Source organism: Phlebotomus papatasi, chromosome 1 (genome assembly GCF_024763615.1).
Source record: "Phlebotomus papatasi isolate M1 chromosome 1, Ppap_2.1, whole genome shotgun sequence".
NCBI lineage: Eukaryota > Metazoa > Arthropoda > Insecta > Diptera > Psychodidae > Phlebotomus > Phlebotomus papatasi.
Window position 1 is genome coordinate 83,516,500 of NC_077222.1, and position 19,151 is coordinate 83,535,650.

Sequence of the window (19,151 nt, forward strand, 5' to 3'; positions counted from 1 at the left end):
TTCAAATTAAACAAAATCTCATGAAATACAGTCCCAGGGTTGCTAAGTAATTTCGTGAGGACTTACCTAAATCCTCGGCACTCTCTTCCGAACGCTCGCTTGACGAGGTTGCGGAAGAATTGTGGGATTCTGTGGAGTTCTGAGAACATTCTGAATCTGTGTCCATCTCCATCTTCCCCTGGGTCATATACATTCCCTCCGGCAACACCTCAAACGCCCACAAATTGCTACAAAACACCACAAACCATGAGTTCGTGCTTCCGGGAAATCCTCGGGTACCTTGTTTGGACTACTCACCATCTTTGAGGTTATGTTCAACCCTGCAGGAGCCTCGGCGACAAATTCAATGGGATGCACAAGAGCCCCCGCACACTCTCTAACCACAACTATTGTCTGGACGGCCGATACAGCACAAATCAATAGAAAATGCCTTATATAACGAGCGAGTGGGACTCGTGCAGAGGCTTTTTTCCCCAGAAACCCTCTCACTCTCAGCCCAAATTCCTCAAACTGTCAATCGTGTGACCAAGTCAAACATCCAAAATATCCCACAGATTTACGCTTCTATCATCAATTGCAGCACCTCCAGCAGCTTGGGCAAATGCCACCAAGTCGTCCAGATATCGCACTTGCTGTTTCCAAGTCGATTATACTGCGAAAACTTTCCATTAATTCCCATGAAAACTTTTTTTGCCAGTCGAACCAAGCAACCTTTGCATTTGCATTTCCACACACTTTTCTACATTTTCCCCACACTATACCACAATCATTTGCACTATTATCACTTTTTCTCCAACAATGGCATAGATTTTCCGATTAATTTTGCCTTTTTAGCGAATTTTAACGCGTTTTCCGCAACTCAATTATTTAGTGTCCCTACAGTTGTTTGTCTTATTGTTCGAAATGGCAGTGGATTTCCGGTGGACATTTCTGCCGACAAATCGTTTGGTGGTTCAAAAAATAACGGTCGGTTAAAGGTGCTAAAAATTGTGCTTTGGAGACTTTTGGAAAACGTGCAAAAAGGTAAAATAAAACAAATAAAAAATTTTGTTTCATAGAAACGGTAGAAAATATTTAAAATAAAAAAAATGTAGTGCCTAATATATCTGCGATCTACATTTTTGAAGAACTTTTATGTACTGATCTTTAAAAAAAAAGCTAAAAAAGGTTTTCTGAAACAATAACGCCAAAAATTTACAATACGCCTTCACTAGTCTAAAAATTGCTCTAAAGTTTATGCTACAAGGATATTAAATTTTTTAAACTCAGAGTCCACAAAATCGCAGTAAGATAAACGCATTGAAAATAAAGATTTTTTGTAGTCACACTTTTATTAACTTATAATCACAGGATTCTTCCGACGTAATTCCTATGGAATATCAAGCAGGAAATTTTAATGGGGCATTTACCAAAAAGTCAAAAGATGTAATAACACTGCCATCTATCTTCAAACACAGATAAAGTTCAATGCATCTTTTCTGTTTCATGTTTCATAGTTGCTTCGAAATGCTATTGAAACATCTGGGTAGATGTTTCATGTTTCAATGTTTCATAAAACATTGTAATGCGTTTATAGTTTGTATTTGAAATTTCATGGTCTTTCCTCTTAATTTAAAAGTTAACACTTAAGGAGATTAACTTTTAACCCTTTAACACTTGGAAGGACCCTAGTGGCAGCCGCTGCCAATTTAGTTTTCAATTTATTTTTTTATAGTGAAGAATATATCATTTCGCCTGGAGGCCTGATTGAATGCGTGCAGAATTTATCTGGCTATTTTTTCGTTATAAAATTTTTAATAAAAATTAAATATTAATGTAAATATATTGCAAAAACAAAAAACTGCACTCGGATGGACCAAGTGGCAGTTGCTGCCATTTGCATTTTATATGGGAGTTTGACGTTCTGCAAACGTAATTTTCTTGATTGTTAGTGTGTAAAAGTCTTAAAAGAACAAATTGAAAGTGTTTTTGCAAATTATTGAGAAGAATTATGGGGGAAAGTGACATGCCTTTGAATGCGTCAGTTTTTGAATGCTTCAATTTTTCTCTTATTTCTCAAAGCTAAAAATTCATTTTGTTAAGCGAAGTTAATAGAAAATAGTTAATAGTATTAACTATTGTTCATAAAGTAGAATTTTGCTTTGAAAAATAAGACAAAAATTTAAATATTCAAAGCTGCAGCATTCAAAGGCAGACCACTTTCCCTGACTCCATGATTCTGATAAAGATGAAAACATCGATGGTTAAAAATCTTTAGATACATCTTCACAAACACCAGGAAAGAACTGGCTAAAGCTCCGAATGTTTAAATATAAGTAAAAATATCAAAATATTATGTAAAATTCGATAAATGGCAGCGGCTGCCACTTGGTCCTTCCGTGACACTTTTAGTTAGGGTTCTACGATAAGTGTTAACAACGAAACAATTTTACGGACTGAAAATTAACAATAAAAATTAAACTGGGAAACATAATCAATGATAAGTCTTACGTATAACCTTGGAAAGTCCAGCAGAACCTGATTCGGTGTATTTTGTGCTTCTGTGAACGATAGGGACAAAAATAGTCCAAAAATTTAAGTAATCATTTTCGCTAATTTTCGCGCTAATGAAAAATATTACGTATGAGTATTGTAGTTTTTATTGCCAAAAGGGTTTTGCTTAAAAAAGATTGGAAGTATAAAAAATAAATAAAATCAATTATGAATTTGAGAATTTAAAAAATCGCTATTTTTTAGCTTAAATACTCACTACATAGCAAATAGCTGGAGACTTGCAAAAAATATCCTAGATTCCTTCAACCCTTTACTTTGCAATTACGTACTAACATAATAAAAAAAATAACTTTAGGTAGTCAGGAAAAATTATTTTCTTTATGGAACACCGGTGTTCCAATCGTCCTTAAAGGGTTAAACGTTTGGTACCAGTGAATTTCAGCATAAAAAAATACTTAACCAAATAAAAATTGATTAAACTTGTGAAAAATTTAAAGATCTATCAAATAAACCACATTTCGTCTAAATCCGTTAAAAATAAACTCCCCTACGCAGTTTCCGCATTGGCTTTAGAATTTCCAAGAAGAAATTTCTGGAAGATATTGGTGTCTGAGGACGAAATGTCAGCCTTAGGCATATCTAAAACATATCCAAAAATGAAAAAGATTGATTGTCTGGTTCTTGAGATATTCCTATAAAATAAGACATTTGGATTCCTTGGATCAACTTATGGAGGGGAGGGTACTCACAACATTCCAAATTTAAATTTAGGAAATTTATTTGTCTTCTAAAAAATTTTCGGCAAATTTTATTATGATCAATAAGTCAATTAAAATTCAAAATTACTAAACGCACAAAATGACGAAATGTAAAAGAAATTTTCAAAAGTTTTAAACTCTAAGGCAGGATTCTTTATCCATTTACTAATTTCGCTATAAGTACAATAATTGAATGAGGGAGACCGGGGCAGAATTAGCCAGAAAATGAAATTGTCCTTTGCTTATAATTTGTAAAAAACATATATTTGAATCAGATTGATATATTTCAATACTTCAATATTATTTCTAAGGAAAATTATAATGCCCAATGTCTAATTCTACCCCTGATTAATTCTGCCCCGATCTCCCTTAACTAATTTTTGAAGTATAATATAATATTATCAAAGTCTCACGAATTATAAGCATCTCGCAAGCTGGAATGCTTTGTCACCTCCTTTTTAGCTTTTAATTTAAACAAATATTTTTGTATTTTTCAGAGGTCTTACCTTGGTTCTGACATACGAAGTCTATAAATTCCAGAGTACGGCTTCTTTTTCATACCCTTCCATCAAGAAATAAAGAATTTTATAAAAAAAAAAACTTTTCGGTAAGTTAAAAGACAATTTTTAGTGTTTTAGAAGAAATATTCTACTTTTGGTCGATATTTTATTAATATTTCCAAACTACACAACAACTTAGTAAATTTTTTCTTGATCCTTGAAACACACTAAATTGATGATTAAAAAGTCAATTATTGTCTTGTTTTTCATATCATTTTTTTGAATTAAATTTTCAATTTGTCAAAATAATTAAACACAGGTGTTTGGGTTACGTTTGCAATCTCAACAATTTCAACGTGTATTTTTTGTTCTCTTAAAATTATCTTGCAAAAATAAATTGAAATACAAGATAAGTAAGATGTAAAAATGTGAAAAAGCAACAACGAAAAAAAATGTGATGATTTTATGTAATGAAAAAAAAAAATTCACATTTTATAATATTTAATTATTCTAAATCGTCTTTTAAATAGACTCCTTAAAAGACAACAAGAATGCATGATATTTACTTTCATCTCCCCTTTAGCATCTGATAAAATTTACTTTTCACTTTGTTTATGTACGTTTTAGAAATGTTCTTGTGGGTTTTATTTATAGATTGCAAAATGAAATGTTTATTATTTTGATATGATTTCTTTGAGAGATTTGAAATGTTATATAAGGAGGGTAATTCATGAGGAAAAGTTTCAGATTTTAGGAGTTGAAGATGAAAATCTGAGTTGTATAGCTTAAGGATAACAATCAAAATAAAATAAATATTAGTTATTTTCTGTATAATTTTGAAATGGCACTAAAATTATTTTGAGTAGAAAAGTTTCTCTGTGAATATTTATTCACTAGGAATGTCAATTCTATCTGCACAAATCTCATCTTTCAAGTTTTTTTTTTCTAAGAAACTTTTCCTCAAGAATTCCTCTATAAAATACAGAAAAATTCTGTATATTTATACTGATATATTTCATCATCTATTATTTTCTTTTTAATAATTCTATCTAAAAATGTGTATAATGTACAATTTTTTCAATATAGTATCTGCTTTTTTTCTCCTCTATAACTGGGAATTTTTTTTAAAAGTTTCAAGAATACTTTCAATGCATTTTCTTTTGCATTATTTGCCTCCTTCTTAAATACATTTTATCTTCTTCGTCACACTTAAAATTAACAAAATAGAATAATATTTATTAATATATATCCCATTGAAAGGCAACAATATATAATTTGATGTGTTTGCGTTGAAGGGAGAAATACATATCCTCATGTCTATGTATACATATAGATTTCTCTTTCGCCTGGAAAGGATTCGAGGAAAAATGGGTAAAAGGGGGATTTTTTTTTTAGAAATATCCTTAAAAATTACAAAACAACTTTTTGAAGAGGATGCATTTCTTAAGACTTAAAAGAAGCTTTTTAAAATTGCCGATGGTGTTTTTTCTTCTCTATATAAACTGAGATACATAGCACTTGGTCAGGACTCCAGTATCTAAATTTCTCCAACATCTCACCAACTGTTATTCAAGATTAGGTGAATGCCTCGTCGAAATTCGGGGATAGAGCTTAAAACACAATTTAAAAAAAATAAATAAAAATAAATAAATAGAAAAAGAAGTTAAACTCACTCCAAGGAGATTCCGCGGGACGTAGCCTTCTTTTCCCGTGCCATCTTTCGCCCACCACCATTCTCTCTCAGCATCATCACCTTTGCGAAGGATTGTGAGGCGATCGTTGATTGAAAAGCTCAATTCATCAGCCTGTTGGGCGTCATAGGAGAAAACTGCGTATACTTCGCCACTATTGAGGATTCCCAGTTTTTCCTGAATGCCTAAAGAGACAAAAAAATTGTAAGAAAAACAAAGTATCAGGATTCAGGATCAAGGAGAACCTACACTGCCAGAGAGATTCGAAAAAGTTAAAATAACATTCCGGAAATGTTAATTTTACCCTGCAGTATTGATCCGAAATCGGTGTAAATATCATGCTTTTTAGGTTATTAGGGGTTAAATTTACCCTTTTACATGTTAATTTTACCCTTAAAAGGTGTAAAATTAAGATTAAAAAATGTTGATATATTTTTACACTTAAAAGGTGTTAAAGTTATGAGTAAAAAAAACGTTAATCGCACCCCCATTTTTTTCTCAGTGTAGAAAACAGTTCTAATACTTACTGTAAAGATATTCAGAGCATCCATCGAATCCTTCTTCATCCTCTTCACACTTTTCAGCCGGAGTTTCATGGTCTGAAAGTGTAGCCGCAAACAGGCAAGCTCCTGACTCTACCAGAAATTTCACCATGGCCAAATTGTTGCAACTGGCAGCACAGTGAAGTGGTGTCCACCCATCACTATCCTGAGCATTCACATCGCATCCATATTCCACGAGGAATCTGTAAGGTTTAGAAGCGTTTAATATAACTTCTGAAAACATCAATTTGATGTATACGATGTATAACTAGTTTATAACAGATGTCGCTTTATTGATTACGACTTTTCTATGTCACGTCAGTGTCAGTCTATTTCTTCATTTAACCGTGTACAGTAGACTCTCACTCAATCGGCTCTTTTTTAGTCGGACGACAAATTTTGTTGACAATTTTCACGTTTAATTATAAAGCTAATTCGCTCAAATTCGCTGTAGTTCTTACTATTTTATCGTGGTTCTTTATAATTGAGCACTTTTTGTGGAATTTACAAAGGCTTTGACGCTCAATTCTATCGCTAAACCGGATGACATTTCGCCCCATATTCCCGATTGAGAGAGAGTCTACTGTAAATAGTGGTTCTAATAAAGCTAGAACGAATATATGAAAGTGATAAAAGTGTTGAGGAATAAGTTAAACGTTTCTTTGGTCCTCATGAGCCGGTCAAAGACTTTCCCCTCATAACTAATGGCAACAGTCGACGCCGTAGCATGGCAGCATATGAGGAAATAAGTTCAGCTTTCTTTAGAAATATGCGAAAAATAGCGTTTTCAATGTAGTTCCACCACCCACTAGTCCATTTCTAAGGACTCCATGACGCTAGGCGGTGTTTCATAATTTGTCACCTTAGTGTTGAAAGACTGCCGAGGATGAAGAACGAATATCTAGATCGACTGATACAAAATGAACGCGCCGCCTCTGTCGCGGTCCAAGAGACGCATAGGGGAAAGTGACCATGCTTGATACGATCCAAGCTTAATAATAACTATTTATTTTCTATGTTAATCAATAGTTATAACTTATCGCAATATATTTCAATAGCTGGTGCTAAGCCTCACATTTCCTAAAAAAATTGGGATCCTAGCTCTTTTTTCCTAGTCTCAGGAAGCAAAAATCAAAAATAGGTCCAAAACTGTAATTTTGATACATGATATTTTATAAGTATTTCTTAATTAATGTCGCTTTTCAGGAAAACTACTATCATAGGCACATAGAGGGTTCATCAGTATTAATATTTATGTAAAAATATTTTTACTTGGGGACACTGTTTTTGTGGGTGGTGACAAATTCATAAATTCTACCTGTGTCCATCCTATATTTTAAAAAGGGTCCATGAAAGATAATTTAATTGTGGCAACTCTATCATTAGATGTGATTCTTTCATAATTACACCTATTGAAATCCGCCAATTTTATCGACTATTGACATAGCCTTCAACCCTGTTGCCTGAATTTTAAGGTTGTATAGTGACATTTTCTTGGACTCAAAGTGAAAAAATGGTTTTCGCTAGCGCCCTAATGTCATAAAAACACGGCTTAGAAAAATTACATAAAAGTGATTTTAAAACTAATAACCAGTCGGACAAACGACTTAAGCAGATAGATTAGAGTTCCGTCTAAATATTGATGTGCAATTTTTTGTATCCGGTGAAATTTTTGCAGTGAAAATAGGCCTCCGATTTGTCGAAACAATTATTATACAGGAAGGCCCCGAACCCGACTTGTATAAAAGTCGCCACTGAATTTTCATTTTCTTCTTGAGGAAAATCTAAGGATTTCCAGGAACTATGTGAGGTAGGACCATGAACCTAATAAGTGAGACATTTTTTTGTCATAGTGGAAGAATCGCTTCGGTTTGTGTGTTAATCAGAAAAAAATCACAAACCTTGGACATCATTTTACAGTATCAAGCATGGTCACTTTCCCCTATATGTAACTTCAGATAGAAGTTTTTTCTGAGCTTGAAGATTCCGGAGAAGACACAAAAATTACAGGATATCTAATGGTTACTCAAACTAACAATTATTGTTTTAGAAGTTGTAATAAGCGGTACATGAAGTATCAGACCGATCAGACCACCAGTATCAATTCTTCCAGTAGGGAAAGTGTAAAACATATCTTGTGCGAATGTCACGCTCTGGCACATTCGAGACAGAAGGTATTAGGGAAAAGGGTGATTAATCTAGGTGACTTAAGCATTGTTAATGCAAAGAACATCTTATCATTTACCATGGAAAATGAATTGCTATATATTGGATCAGGCGGATAATGGAATTATGAAATACGGGAGACATAGAGAGCTCTTTTAAGCCTAGTTGTCCAACGCCAGTCGGAAAGCCTCAAAATCTACAATCTACAAAAAGTCGTTGCAATCATCTTCCAGATGGACCCCTAATAAAAAAAGGTACATGGAGTTAAACAAATAGACACTTCAGAAAAAGTTTCCCTGAAGATTCACTTCTGGTTGTCGAACATGTGTTAATTCAATGCAAGTTCACTCTATTTTCTGTTCTTCAATTTATCCTTTTTAGCAAACGTTTCGATCCGGGATACAATTTTCTTTGTTATCTTAGGCTTTAAAGAAGGTCTCATCCCGGATCTAAATGGACCAAACTCCCGCCTTGACTTGCATTAAAATTTCCTGAAGACTTATTAAAAACTCCCCCATTTTAAACTGAAAATGAACCCGCGTGGTTCAATCTTCTTTCGTGATCGTACAACAACTTCCAGCGCGTACCTCCTACTTCGTTTCGAACATCAACTTTCGAGCAGATATCAGTATAGCTAAAAAGAATAGACGTCCTCTTCGAAAACTATAAACAACTGTCTTGAATCAGAGTTTAAAAACAGCGCAAATTGATTTTCGCAAGATAAATTCACAAAGTAATTGATTTTGAGAAAACTTACTTGACAATCTCCAAGTGACCAGCACAGATTGCATTGTGGAGCGCTGTGATGCCCTCGTCATTGGCAGCACTGGGATTAGTGACTTGCATTGCTGTTTTTCGGACTAGCTCGAGTTCACCCTCAAGACTGGCATCGAGTAGCAGGGCCAATGGATCAAAACTCACTCTACGTGCTAACTTGGCTTTGCCACCACCCTCTCCCATGGATGTTGTTCGGGTTCTCCTTGGAATTGCGTCAGTCTCTGATGACGTAACTGTGTCATCAGTCGTTGATGAGCCTGTTGATTTGTCTGTTTCATCAAGTGATCCATTCATTGGTGTTGTTGATTCATCAGGTGATGGTTTTGGCGGAGCAATTGGTGGGGAGGACTGTGGAGGATCACTCTTATCCTTAAGTTCAGCAGTGGCAACTTCGGGAAAGAGGAAAGCTGGTGGCATTTCAATTCGTCGCGAAGTATACTGAACAGGCTTAATGCCAGAACTAGATCGCAATTTGGGTTGTTCATGGATGGGTTGTTTCTTGATCGTAAGGGGTTTCGCTTTGATCGGTAGATTGTCAGAGAGACCCATAGGAGGTGGCAAAACAGGCGACGATGAATCACTACTGCTACTTGCTGGTTCTGTAACCGGAGGCTTGTTGATCATGCTTACGATCATAGGGGTTGAAGTAGTAGTAGTTGTTGCTGAAGAAACAGTAGATGCCGGTGTTGTTGAGGTATTAGGAGAATCGGTGTCTGACTGAGGTGGTGATTTGTTAGGTTTTGGTGGCAATGCTGGTCTCACTTTGTCTACTTCGCTGTTTGTCACACTCACAGGGATACCACTGTGCTGTGTAGCATGATTAACACTGGGGGCCACCATTTGTACTTTGGGATTGTGGGCAACAATCTTGGGGATCATAGTTGTGGGTGCTACACTACTGATAGGTTTCCGAGGTGGTACAACAAGATTCCCACTTGGAATCTGATGTAGTGACTTGGGTTTCGGCGTTGGCTTCTCTTCTTTCTGACTCTTTTGGGCTGTACTCAGGGGTGTTGTGGATACAGTACTCTTCACAATTTCTCCTGCCTTTTCACTATCACATTCGTTCGTTTTCGTTACACTTCCGTTCGACGTTACTGTTGTCGTCGTCGTTGTTACTGCTGCTGAAACCGTAGATGCTGCTGATGATGGGGTTTTATTAACAAAGGGTGTTCCAAACTTTGTATTATAGGGCAATGTTTGATATTTGGGATCGTTTTTCTTAACAGCAAAATCCGTTACGGTTAGATCTTCGTCAGCGTCTTTGATTTTTGCAGCCAGTTGACGCTTCTGTCGTGCCAGCTTACTCTCATCACTTTCTGCATACGCCACATGGTTTACAATGCTTCCCTGACTCGTAGCCTGATTGATTTGTTTGAGGACTGTGAGATCATGGATAAGATGCTGAGCTGGCTTTGTTATCGGTGCGGAGTTCTTTTGAGGTGTATGCACATAGGGTTCCACTGCAGCCACATTATTGGCGCGCGGAGCTACCCTCTGTGAGGGATAGACATTGTTTGAGGGCCTCACAGTGGCTGTAGTGCCATTCTGCAGTGGTTGGGTAGCTGCTGGTGGTGTTAACTGGGGTGGAGACGGAGAAGGATGCTGGGATGCCTGGAGGAGCAAATTTGATGCCTTCTTGCGCTGCAATCGACTCTGAAGTTCCAATATCCGTTGGTCCACTGAACGCAGTTCCGCCTGACGCTGCTGAAGAGCCTCTCTCTGCAGATGAAGTCTCGCATCTTGCTGCAGGGACAGCTGATTGCGATACTAAAGACCAAGACAATTAGTCCAACAACGTAGCGGAAAAAGTGACTCAAGAGAAGATAATGATGGAGGTATTTTGTCACTTACCATCAATTCTCGACGCAATTTGTCGAGTTCACGAGCCGCTGCGGATTGTTGTTGATTGCCACCGGGTGCTCCGCCTGGTATGAGATTTAGAGGACCACGTCGATCTCGCCGCAGGTCTTCTAATTGCCTCGTAAGAGCCTCCACTTTTGCCACAGCCAAACTCAACTCCTTCTCTTTCTCACTGAACAGCGCCCTAATGGAGTCCAAATCATTGCCTAAAGGAAAAAGGGATAAAAATAAATTTCTTAATTTTTCTTCCTTCACCCACAACCACCCCAACTGTTTCTCTCTATAGCAATCAATGGGAGTGACATCGTGCTAAAAGACGAAACCCAAATTGTTCTCAGTCGGATCATTAATCACGGATTACGACCTCTTATCAACCCCTATCGTTGGTATTTCTCTCTTAACGACACATAAATAAATTATTAAATTCCCGTGGTCACGTCTCACAGTCACCCCATCAGGCCCATCTTCTAACAAGAATTCATCTCACCCTATCGTACACTGCCTATGTGTCCCAAGTGGGCGAGTTCATAAATATCAAGATTCATGTGTGCTTTAACTGTATCATCCCCGTGCTACTTTTTTTTATCATTTATTTGTGACTCTCGGCGTTGGTGAATACAATAGCAATAATCATTATCCATTGAAGATGCGCAAAAAGGATTTCCCGCTTCGAATGGTGAGAGAGAGGGTATAAAAAAGCATCACAAGAGTGTGAAAAGTCACAAGAAGTCAGATAAATTTCCACAACACCCGACACACCTTCCAATCAGAATCTCATGTAATATTATGAAAAGTATATAGTTGGGGTTCATGAAAGAGAAGGATAGGATTTCAGATGATTGAATTAGAAAGTTATCCTGAGTAAAAGTTTGATAACATTATACCTAATTTACAATACAAACTTTGAAGTTGGTTGGAGGTTGATAAGGGTGAAAAATACTCATAAAAGTAATGAATGAGGACAGTTATATTTCTTTTAGTTTGTTCAATGAAGATGTATAAAGGAGAGCGTGTTGTTGAATGAAGAAATTCATTAGTGAGCAAATGAAATGCCCTTGATAATGCACTCATTTCATGATTGCAATTTTCAACGCCTCCAGGGAGCGTAAAACCAGTGAAAAATACCACAGAGATGCTGAATCAGAAACCGCAGTGTCTTGACTTCATCGATTCAATTCAGTTAAGTGGCAAGTTGTGCCACATATGTGATTACCCAACATCCTAGGCCACATTGAGAAGAGAATACTGGGAGAGGAGGAGGACTCTGTGGTGCATGTTGAGGGATAAAATTATCACACGCTTGAGACAATTTTCGCTTCAATATTCATATCACTCAAGGGGTGGGGGGATGGAATCGCTGAAGCCATTCCTGACACGGTGTTGAGAGATTAAATACCGTATCACTTGTACATCAGGGGAGGAATCGCAATGGATGGAAAAATCTCATCTACGAAATATTAGATGGTAAGGCTTGATTTCGGGGAAATAAGCCGGAAGGTGTGAATTGCAGTATTCAAATCACAAAATGGATGTGCATGGAATTGAATTTCAATTTTCAAGGTGGGAAACCCTTCAAGCAAACTAAATTCAATTCAACAGCTCCGTATTCGTCGACAAAAGAAATCATCGACTGCATCATCCAGTGTATAGCATAAGCATTTGGAAATTTTGACAAAAGAAGTATTAATCCTTTAAAGAGCAGTGGGATACCACTAACCCCAAAACAATCATATTTTTGACTATAAAAAGTACTATATCTTCTAAAATAGTCTGAAAAGAAATTAATATAGAAATTACTAGTATTTAAAATATAATTGAATGCTCAGAAAACATTTCATAGAGGAACTAAACCTTCTCGCAAGAGGGGAGAGAAATAAGTAGGGGGAAAGTGCCCATGCTTCCGATCCCAAGCTTCTAAGGAAAGATGTCAAGTTTTTAAAATATGGGTGCGATGAGTCATATTTATAGAGGAACATAGGAAAAATTTAGTCATTACGAAGCTTGGGATCGTACGAAGCATGGGCACTTTCCCCTACTTGTTGTTAAACCCTCTTACGGGAATCAAAAACAGTAAGGTTCACTGGATGCAATTCGAACACTGAGAAAAAAACGGGGGTGCGATTACCTTTTTTACCTCATAACTTTAACACCTTTTAGGTGTAGAAATATATCAACATTTTCTAATGTTAATTTTACACTTTTTTAAGGGTAAAAATAACACAAAAAAGGGTAACTTTAACCCCTAACACACCTAAAAAGCATAATATTTACACCGATTTCGGATTAATACTGCAGGGTAAAATTTACATTTTAGAAATGTTATTTTAACTTTTTCGGATTTTTCTCTCACTCAGTGAACACATTTAAATTCCGAAAATTCCTGGTGATCTAAAGGAAATTCGAACCTGTGACCCTTGACTCATAGAGCGAGTTCTACACCACTTGGTCCATTGAGATCCTTAAAAGATTGAGCATAAATACTTTAGACTCAGCTTTTACCGGTATGAATGATTAACTTATCAGACAATTTTGATCTCCCTACGTAGGACAGTGGATAAGTTTGACAGAATTATAGCATCATTCTCCTCTAACAAAATAATATGATCCTTTTACATGCAGGGATGTTTCTTGTATCTTTCTGCCAATTTAACTTTTTTCAACGAAAAAGTTTATGTTCATTAAAGACTTTTTCCTTAAAAAATGTGCTTCAATAAAGATACAAAATTCTCTAGCGTGTAGAGGCCATTAGACTTGACATAAATTTAAAATTCCAACAAATTCAAGCTTGTTGCAATCGGATTAAAAATATTCTTTATAGAGTTGTTCAAGATTTATTCTTGAAAAACGGATATTGAGTTATAGGGAGTTTTGTTCATAGATTGATTATGTATCATTTTGACTTACTGTGTTATCACACTTGCACATTAAAATTTTAATATGATTCACTTTAATTGTCGCTGGTGAGAGTCCAAATGTGTAATTTGTGTGTTTGAATAATTTTGTATTCAAAATTTGATCTATTTGTTGATAAAAAGGCAGACTTGGCCCGCAAAATTTGATATAAATTGATTTATAGCATTAATGCGAAAAATTAATGCGATTTTCTCTTTAATTTTTTAATGTGAAAAATATTTATGCTTTAGGTAAATTTAAACTTATTTTTGCAGGCCATGTCCACTTCTTTATCAATAAATAGAAAAACCCCAAATATTAAGTGACTCAAAGACACAAATAATAACATATTTGGACGCTCACAAGCGACAATTAATGTGAATCACATTAAAATTTTAATGTACAGGTGTAATAACGCCGTTTTATTTCTGAATGGTCAGGACAAAAATCGTTGAATCACTTTTCATAAATTGTTCGATTCACAGAAATATGTTAAAAACGAATCCCTTTCAGAAGTGGAAGGTGGAAGTCTCAAAGTGTCAAGTCAATTAAAAAAAGAACCATTTAAAAAAAACTCAACAAACAATATTTAAATAATTTTATAGTCCATTATAATATTATATAAATTAATTACGAATATGTATTTGCAGAGTCTTGCATAGAGATATTGTAAATTGTAAAGTTTTAGATAATTTTGATAAAATATACCAACTCTTTCTAAATTACCTTGCAAATTAAGTCAGATTTCCATAGTATATATGCACACTGAAGTATTTATTTGAGTACTTCTGTTTAAAATTTAAATAATAAGAGAAGAGTAATTAAAAACATGTAATTAATAAATTAAGTCATTCGTAATTTCCTCAGGAAAGCTCATTTGACGAAAGCCAGCTATTATGGGAAAATTTTAATCGCCAAAAGCTTTTGACATTTATCCGGTCTCTCTTGAAGAAGTATTTCAAAATAATCGCGGGATATGAACACTTTTACATGAGATATTAAATCTATTTAAAAAGTAAAATGTTTGCGTGTCGCTCGATATTCTTAGTTAAGTTAATAATTTTTATTTTTCCTCTTTGGGAACTTTTACAAAGGTATACATAGCAAATAAAGCTTTCATTCTCATGTGGGTGACTTTAAATAATTTCCACAAGTACTTAGAAATTTTCTTTTAGTTTCTTTAGAACTTTTTCAAAGATATCTTGAAAAAGTTAATCTATAAAAATTACCCTTTGATAACTGCAAGGTAAAGAACTTTTTTTCTCTTGACTATTAAATCTTTTTATTACTCCAACTCATGATGAAGTATTTTTTTTTCTAAAGGCATGCAAATTTCTGTGTAAATTTTAGTGGTGTTAAGATATCTTGAGTTCTGCCAGAAATTTCCTCGGCAAGAAAATGCAGGAAAGAAAAAAATCTAATTCAATCACAACTCGTTGACGGAATAAATTTTTCTCCTGCTCCTTGAGGTAATTTCATTGTTTTTTCTTCTTGCCACCGAAAGAAATACGAGGGAATTAAACCATTTGTGGTGGAGAATAGTTAGCACCGAGAAAAGCAAAATCCATGGTTTGTTTTCATAATTTACTTTAAAGCTCACAAGGCTCACAGTTCTTCGCGAGATCTAAGATAAAATTCTTCAAGTTTCATAGTGGTATAAATAGAAAATGCTGCAAAGTTTATTCCGGGACTTTTTTTTGCGTTTTTCTTTCTCTTTGTCCAATGTTATAGGAGATTGAAGGAAATTTTCCACAACAGTTAAGAGATAAAGAAAGCTTGTGCATTGTCTTAATTCAAATTAGTTGAGAAAAAATGCCAATCTTTTCTCAAAGTCTCTCAATCTTCTTATGGGAAGCAGCTTAGCTGGAAATGGTCTTAAAACTTTTTCGATTTACATTAAAGTGTCCAAAAATATCCAATTTATCCTAATGAATTTAGTTTTACTGGCAAATTTGAGCTCTTTTCATTCAACATAGACAATAGATTAGAAGACTTTTTGATAACACGCAGAGATTTACCATATCAGGCAATTATTTCCTGAGAAAATTTATTCTATCAATTAAGAAAAGTAGGAGCTAATCAGTAGAGGAATTTTGTAACAGTATGACATTGTCATATGACAAATTTAAGAATTTTTTACTTGGTAAATTCGGAAAAGTTAATTGAAGCTGGTTACTAAGAGCTTCACAGAGCTCCTTGCAATGGCTATTCGACGCTAAATGGACTTTAATGTTGTCCTGCTACATAAATTTACTACGAAAATTTATCATGTGATATTGTCGTATCGTTCAGAATTCCCCTACAGGGTAGTTTAAGACGAAAATTTTAGATTCGCAATTCAAACAGATCTATTATTTTGGTTTACATTTCATCCGATTTATAACAGTATTACAATCACAGATTTATTAGTATTACAAGGTTCTTCATTGAGTTTATTTAGGTTTTGGACTTAATAAAAATTTATAATTCAAACATTTTCAAACATTGATAAGACTCATGACCTAGAGAAACTTAGGGTTTTAAGCCGAGAGACGGCTTAGTTGGAAACTGACGGGAATGTAGTCTAATTATTATTTTGTTTATGATTATGTTAACCCGTCTGTCGACTTAAACCCTAGGTCTCTCCAGCACATTATAATTTGGGCAAAAATTATTTATCTGTTCAGAAATAGTTCCTCCTTACAAGTTCAAAAGCGGAATTGCTTCGGATTCATCAGGGACACCAATACCGTCCCAACGAATTTAAATAAACTTGGCCAAATCTATTGAGAATACTTTTCAAATGTAGGTTTAATTACTCACTAATACCCTTGAAAAGTCAAAGGAATAATTCAAGGGCATTTTTGTTATGGAAAAAAAATTTCTTGGATAATATCCAAAATATGTCCAAAAATTTAATAAAAATAGTATAAACCATTTTTGAGCTATGCCAAAATGGCTAAAAGACATAGTTTTCGAAGGAAAGCAAAGGTGTGGAAATAGCACAATAGGCAACGTTAATAATCCTTGAGTTAACTTTTAGTAAGGGTTCATCGCACGCCCCTGGCAATTTGCATGCAATTTGAAGCCACTTTCTTATACTTCGATTTAAATTTATATGGGATTTTTTTTTTGCATTCGCGACCGTTACACTAAATAGCAAAAAAGTGAGAAGTTTTTTCGTATTATAAGATACCTTTCTGTATGGAGGAATAAATATACTAAATTTTTGTTTAAATAATTTTTTCCTGGGAGCACTATGAGCTGAGTCCGAGATCAATTTAGGAATTGGCTTAAAATAGCTTCATATAAAAAAATAACTTGCCACATGCTTGGTTCATCGAATACTCCAAATCGCTATTTCGAGTCGTTTAATTAAATGTTTTACTCATGACTGGCTTAGGTTTAAAATTGAAACGTTCATCGTAAAAATTACCTGTGCAACGAAATAAGATGTAAAGATTTGATTTGACTATAGATAGATTTAAATCTTTATCAGTTCCGATATATCCAGGCCACTTATTTAGGCCCATTATGCACTCCCCATTCGTCCATTCTATCTTAACCTCCAAGGTGATCCTCCAGCATCTATCGGCTTCTGTGTGTCTGAGGTACACAACTAGTGCCATTTCTATATTACCATGCAGACCAGCCTTGGTTGGACCAGTTGCAGTGAATGTGTATTTTTATTGGCAGATCTCTTTATGCCAAATTCGTTTTTGTATCAGGCACATGCTCTCTTGTTTAGGCGGTTCAATGTCAATGCAGTTTCCCATTCATTTATCCGACTATTTTGATACGATTGCTAAAAAAAAGTTGCCGAGTATCGAACCCGAGACATCACAAGTCATTATGCATCTTTGTGCATTATGCAAACTCCAAGATATCGTCAAATATAAGTTTTCTGAATGATAAATAAATTAATTTATATTCAAATATGTATATACTTTTATTAATCAAAATCCTTAAAAAAATCTCAATCAATTTTATCTTTTGCTGGTGTTTCTTCCATAAACCTTCCTTTCTTTTTCTTGTGATTTAAGAATGAGCTTTCGAAGCAACAGTCTGTACAGTTGAAAATTTAAGGAAATGCAGAATTGGTAAGAATGAAAATTCTCCAGGCAATGTATTTCTTTTGTGCAGCTACAGAAAGAATTTTCTATAATTCATTGATATAATAATACATTCAGGTGAATTCAGAATCAGCCAACGAGAGATTGTCGCTTCGTCAGCACGATAGAAGTTCTATGATTTTTTTTTTTAAATCCACCACAAGTCTCTCACGGATTTCATTCTTTTCCATTTGCTTGTGCTTTTCCACTCTTTTGGGAAACTTATCCCATGTGATTGGATCTATAGGATCTGTATGTGCCTATTTCAATTTTTCTTTTCTTTTTTTTCCATTCTTTGGTAAGAGAGCTTTTGAAATTGTGACATTACAATCTCAAAATTCTTTACAAGTCAATTGTATATATAAACTCAAGTTCAATTTAGGAACTTCCAATAATTTTCCTGGGAAAAATCTTGTATTTCGAATATTATTGTCTGGGGAATATACTCCATATAAGAGTTCCATCTAAATTTAGATGCAATAATTCCTAGAAATAAATTGTCCTTGGTGCCGGAAGATATTTGTCAACATTGTGTTCGACAAAGTGATTCATTGTATATCTTATTTATTGCCATATGATTTTCTATTTAATTGTATGTATATATGAATTATGGAGCATTTAGAAGGAGAAGTTTGATGACAAAATAGCACAAAGTTTTGGCTATTATTGAAATTTTAATTGAATTGAGGGATTTTGGAATTTCAAAAGCACTCACCACTTCTCTTGAGGGTTTGAGGGGGTGTAACAATAGGATTGTGAGAGTTGGCAAAAAGTTTGTTCAATCTTTACCAAGTGAATGGGGTTTTTTGATGGATAGTAACACTCACGAACTGCATAATAACTAATTTGTTCCATTGGCACGTTTCGTTCTCCCTCTACTTTCTTCTAGTTTTTGACCATGTCTTATATTGAAATACTGTCTGAGCCACCCCACAATATATTGCTCCATTTGCTCTTGTGGAGATTCTCACCCTTTTTGACCTTTGACATGAGATATTTTCCTCCTCATTTGATTCACTCACACTGTGTTATGTAGAACACTTTCTTTGTCGAGGAGAAATTTTTTTTCTCCTTTCTGGGGCAGCTTTCGATGGTAAGGAGAAAAAAAAGAAGCTCTCCAAGACTTGTTGGATAAAATTCATATTCCACAATAATGAGTTTCGTGACTTTTTCGTCATCACATTCTCATTTGCCAACATTTCTGTCCTATTCTGCCACACATAATGAGACAATAAAATCCTCATAATTAGTTGGCACTAAAATTTCTAAGTGTTCCAATGCTTGACTCAAACAGTCTAACTCTGTATGTGTCTGGTTTTGTGGGATGCCTTCTGAACTTCCCTTCGTCAGAGGATTTTACGCATGATATCCTTTTGAT

At 34.9% G+C, this 19,151-nt stretch overlaps 1 protein-coding gene across 6 annotated transcripts in view; it reads right to left on the reverse strand.

The window, feature by feature from the left end:
• Positions 1-3,874: 3,874 nt before the first annotated feature.
• Positions 3,875-19,151, reverse strand: part of LOC129810416 (apoptosis-stimulating of p53 protein 2) — a 188,766-nt gene continuing 173,489 nt past the window's right edge. For all 6 annotated transcript variants that reach the window (XM_055860880.1, XM_055860879.1, XM_055860877.1 and 3 more), the window contains 5 exons: positions 10,782-10,996; positions 8,908-10,697; positions 5,970-6,187; positions 5,425-5,627; positions 3,875-5,361 (listed from right to left, as the gene is read on the reverse strand). In XM_055860880.1, coding sequence (XP_055716855.1) covers positions 5,317-5,361; positions 5,425-5,627; positions 5,970-6,187; positions 8,908-10,697; positions 10,782-10,996 — 2,471 coding nt within the window. In that variant the 3' untranslated portion in view covers positions 3,875-5,316. The remainder of the gene's footprint in view (positions 5,362-5,424; positions 5,628-5,969; positions 6,188-8,907; positions 10,698-10,781; positions 10,997-19,151) is intronic.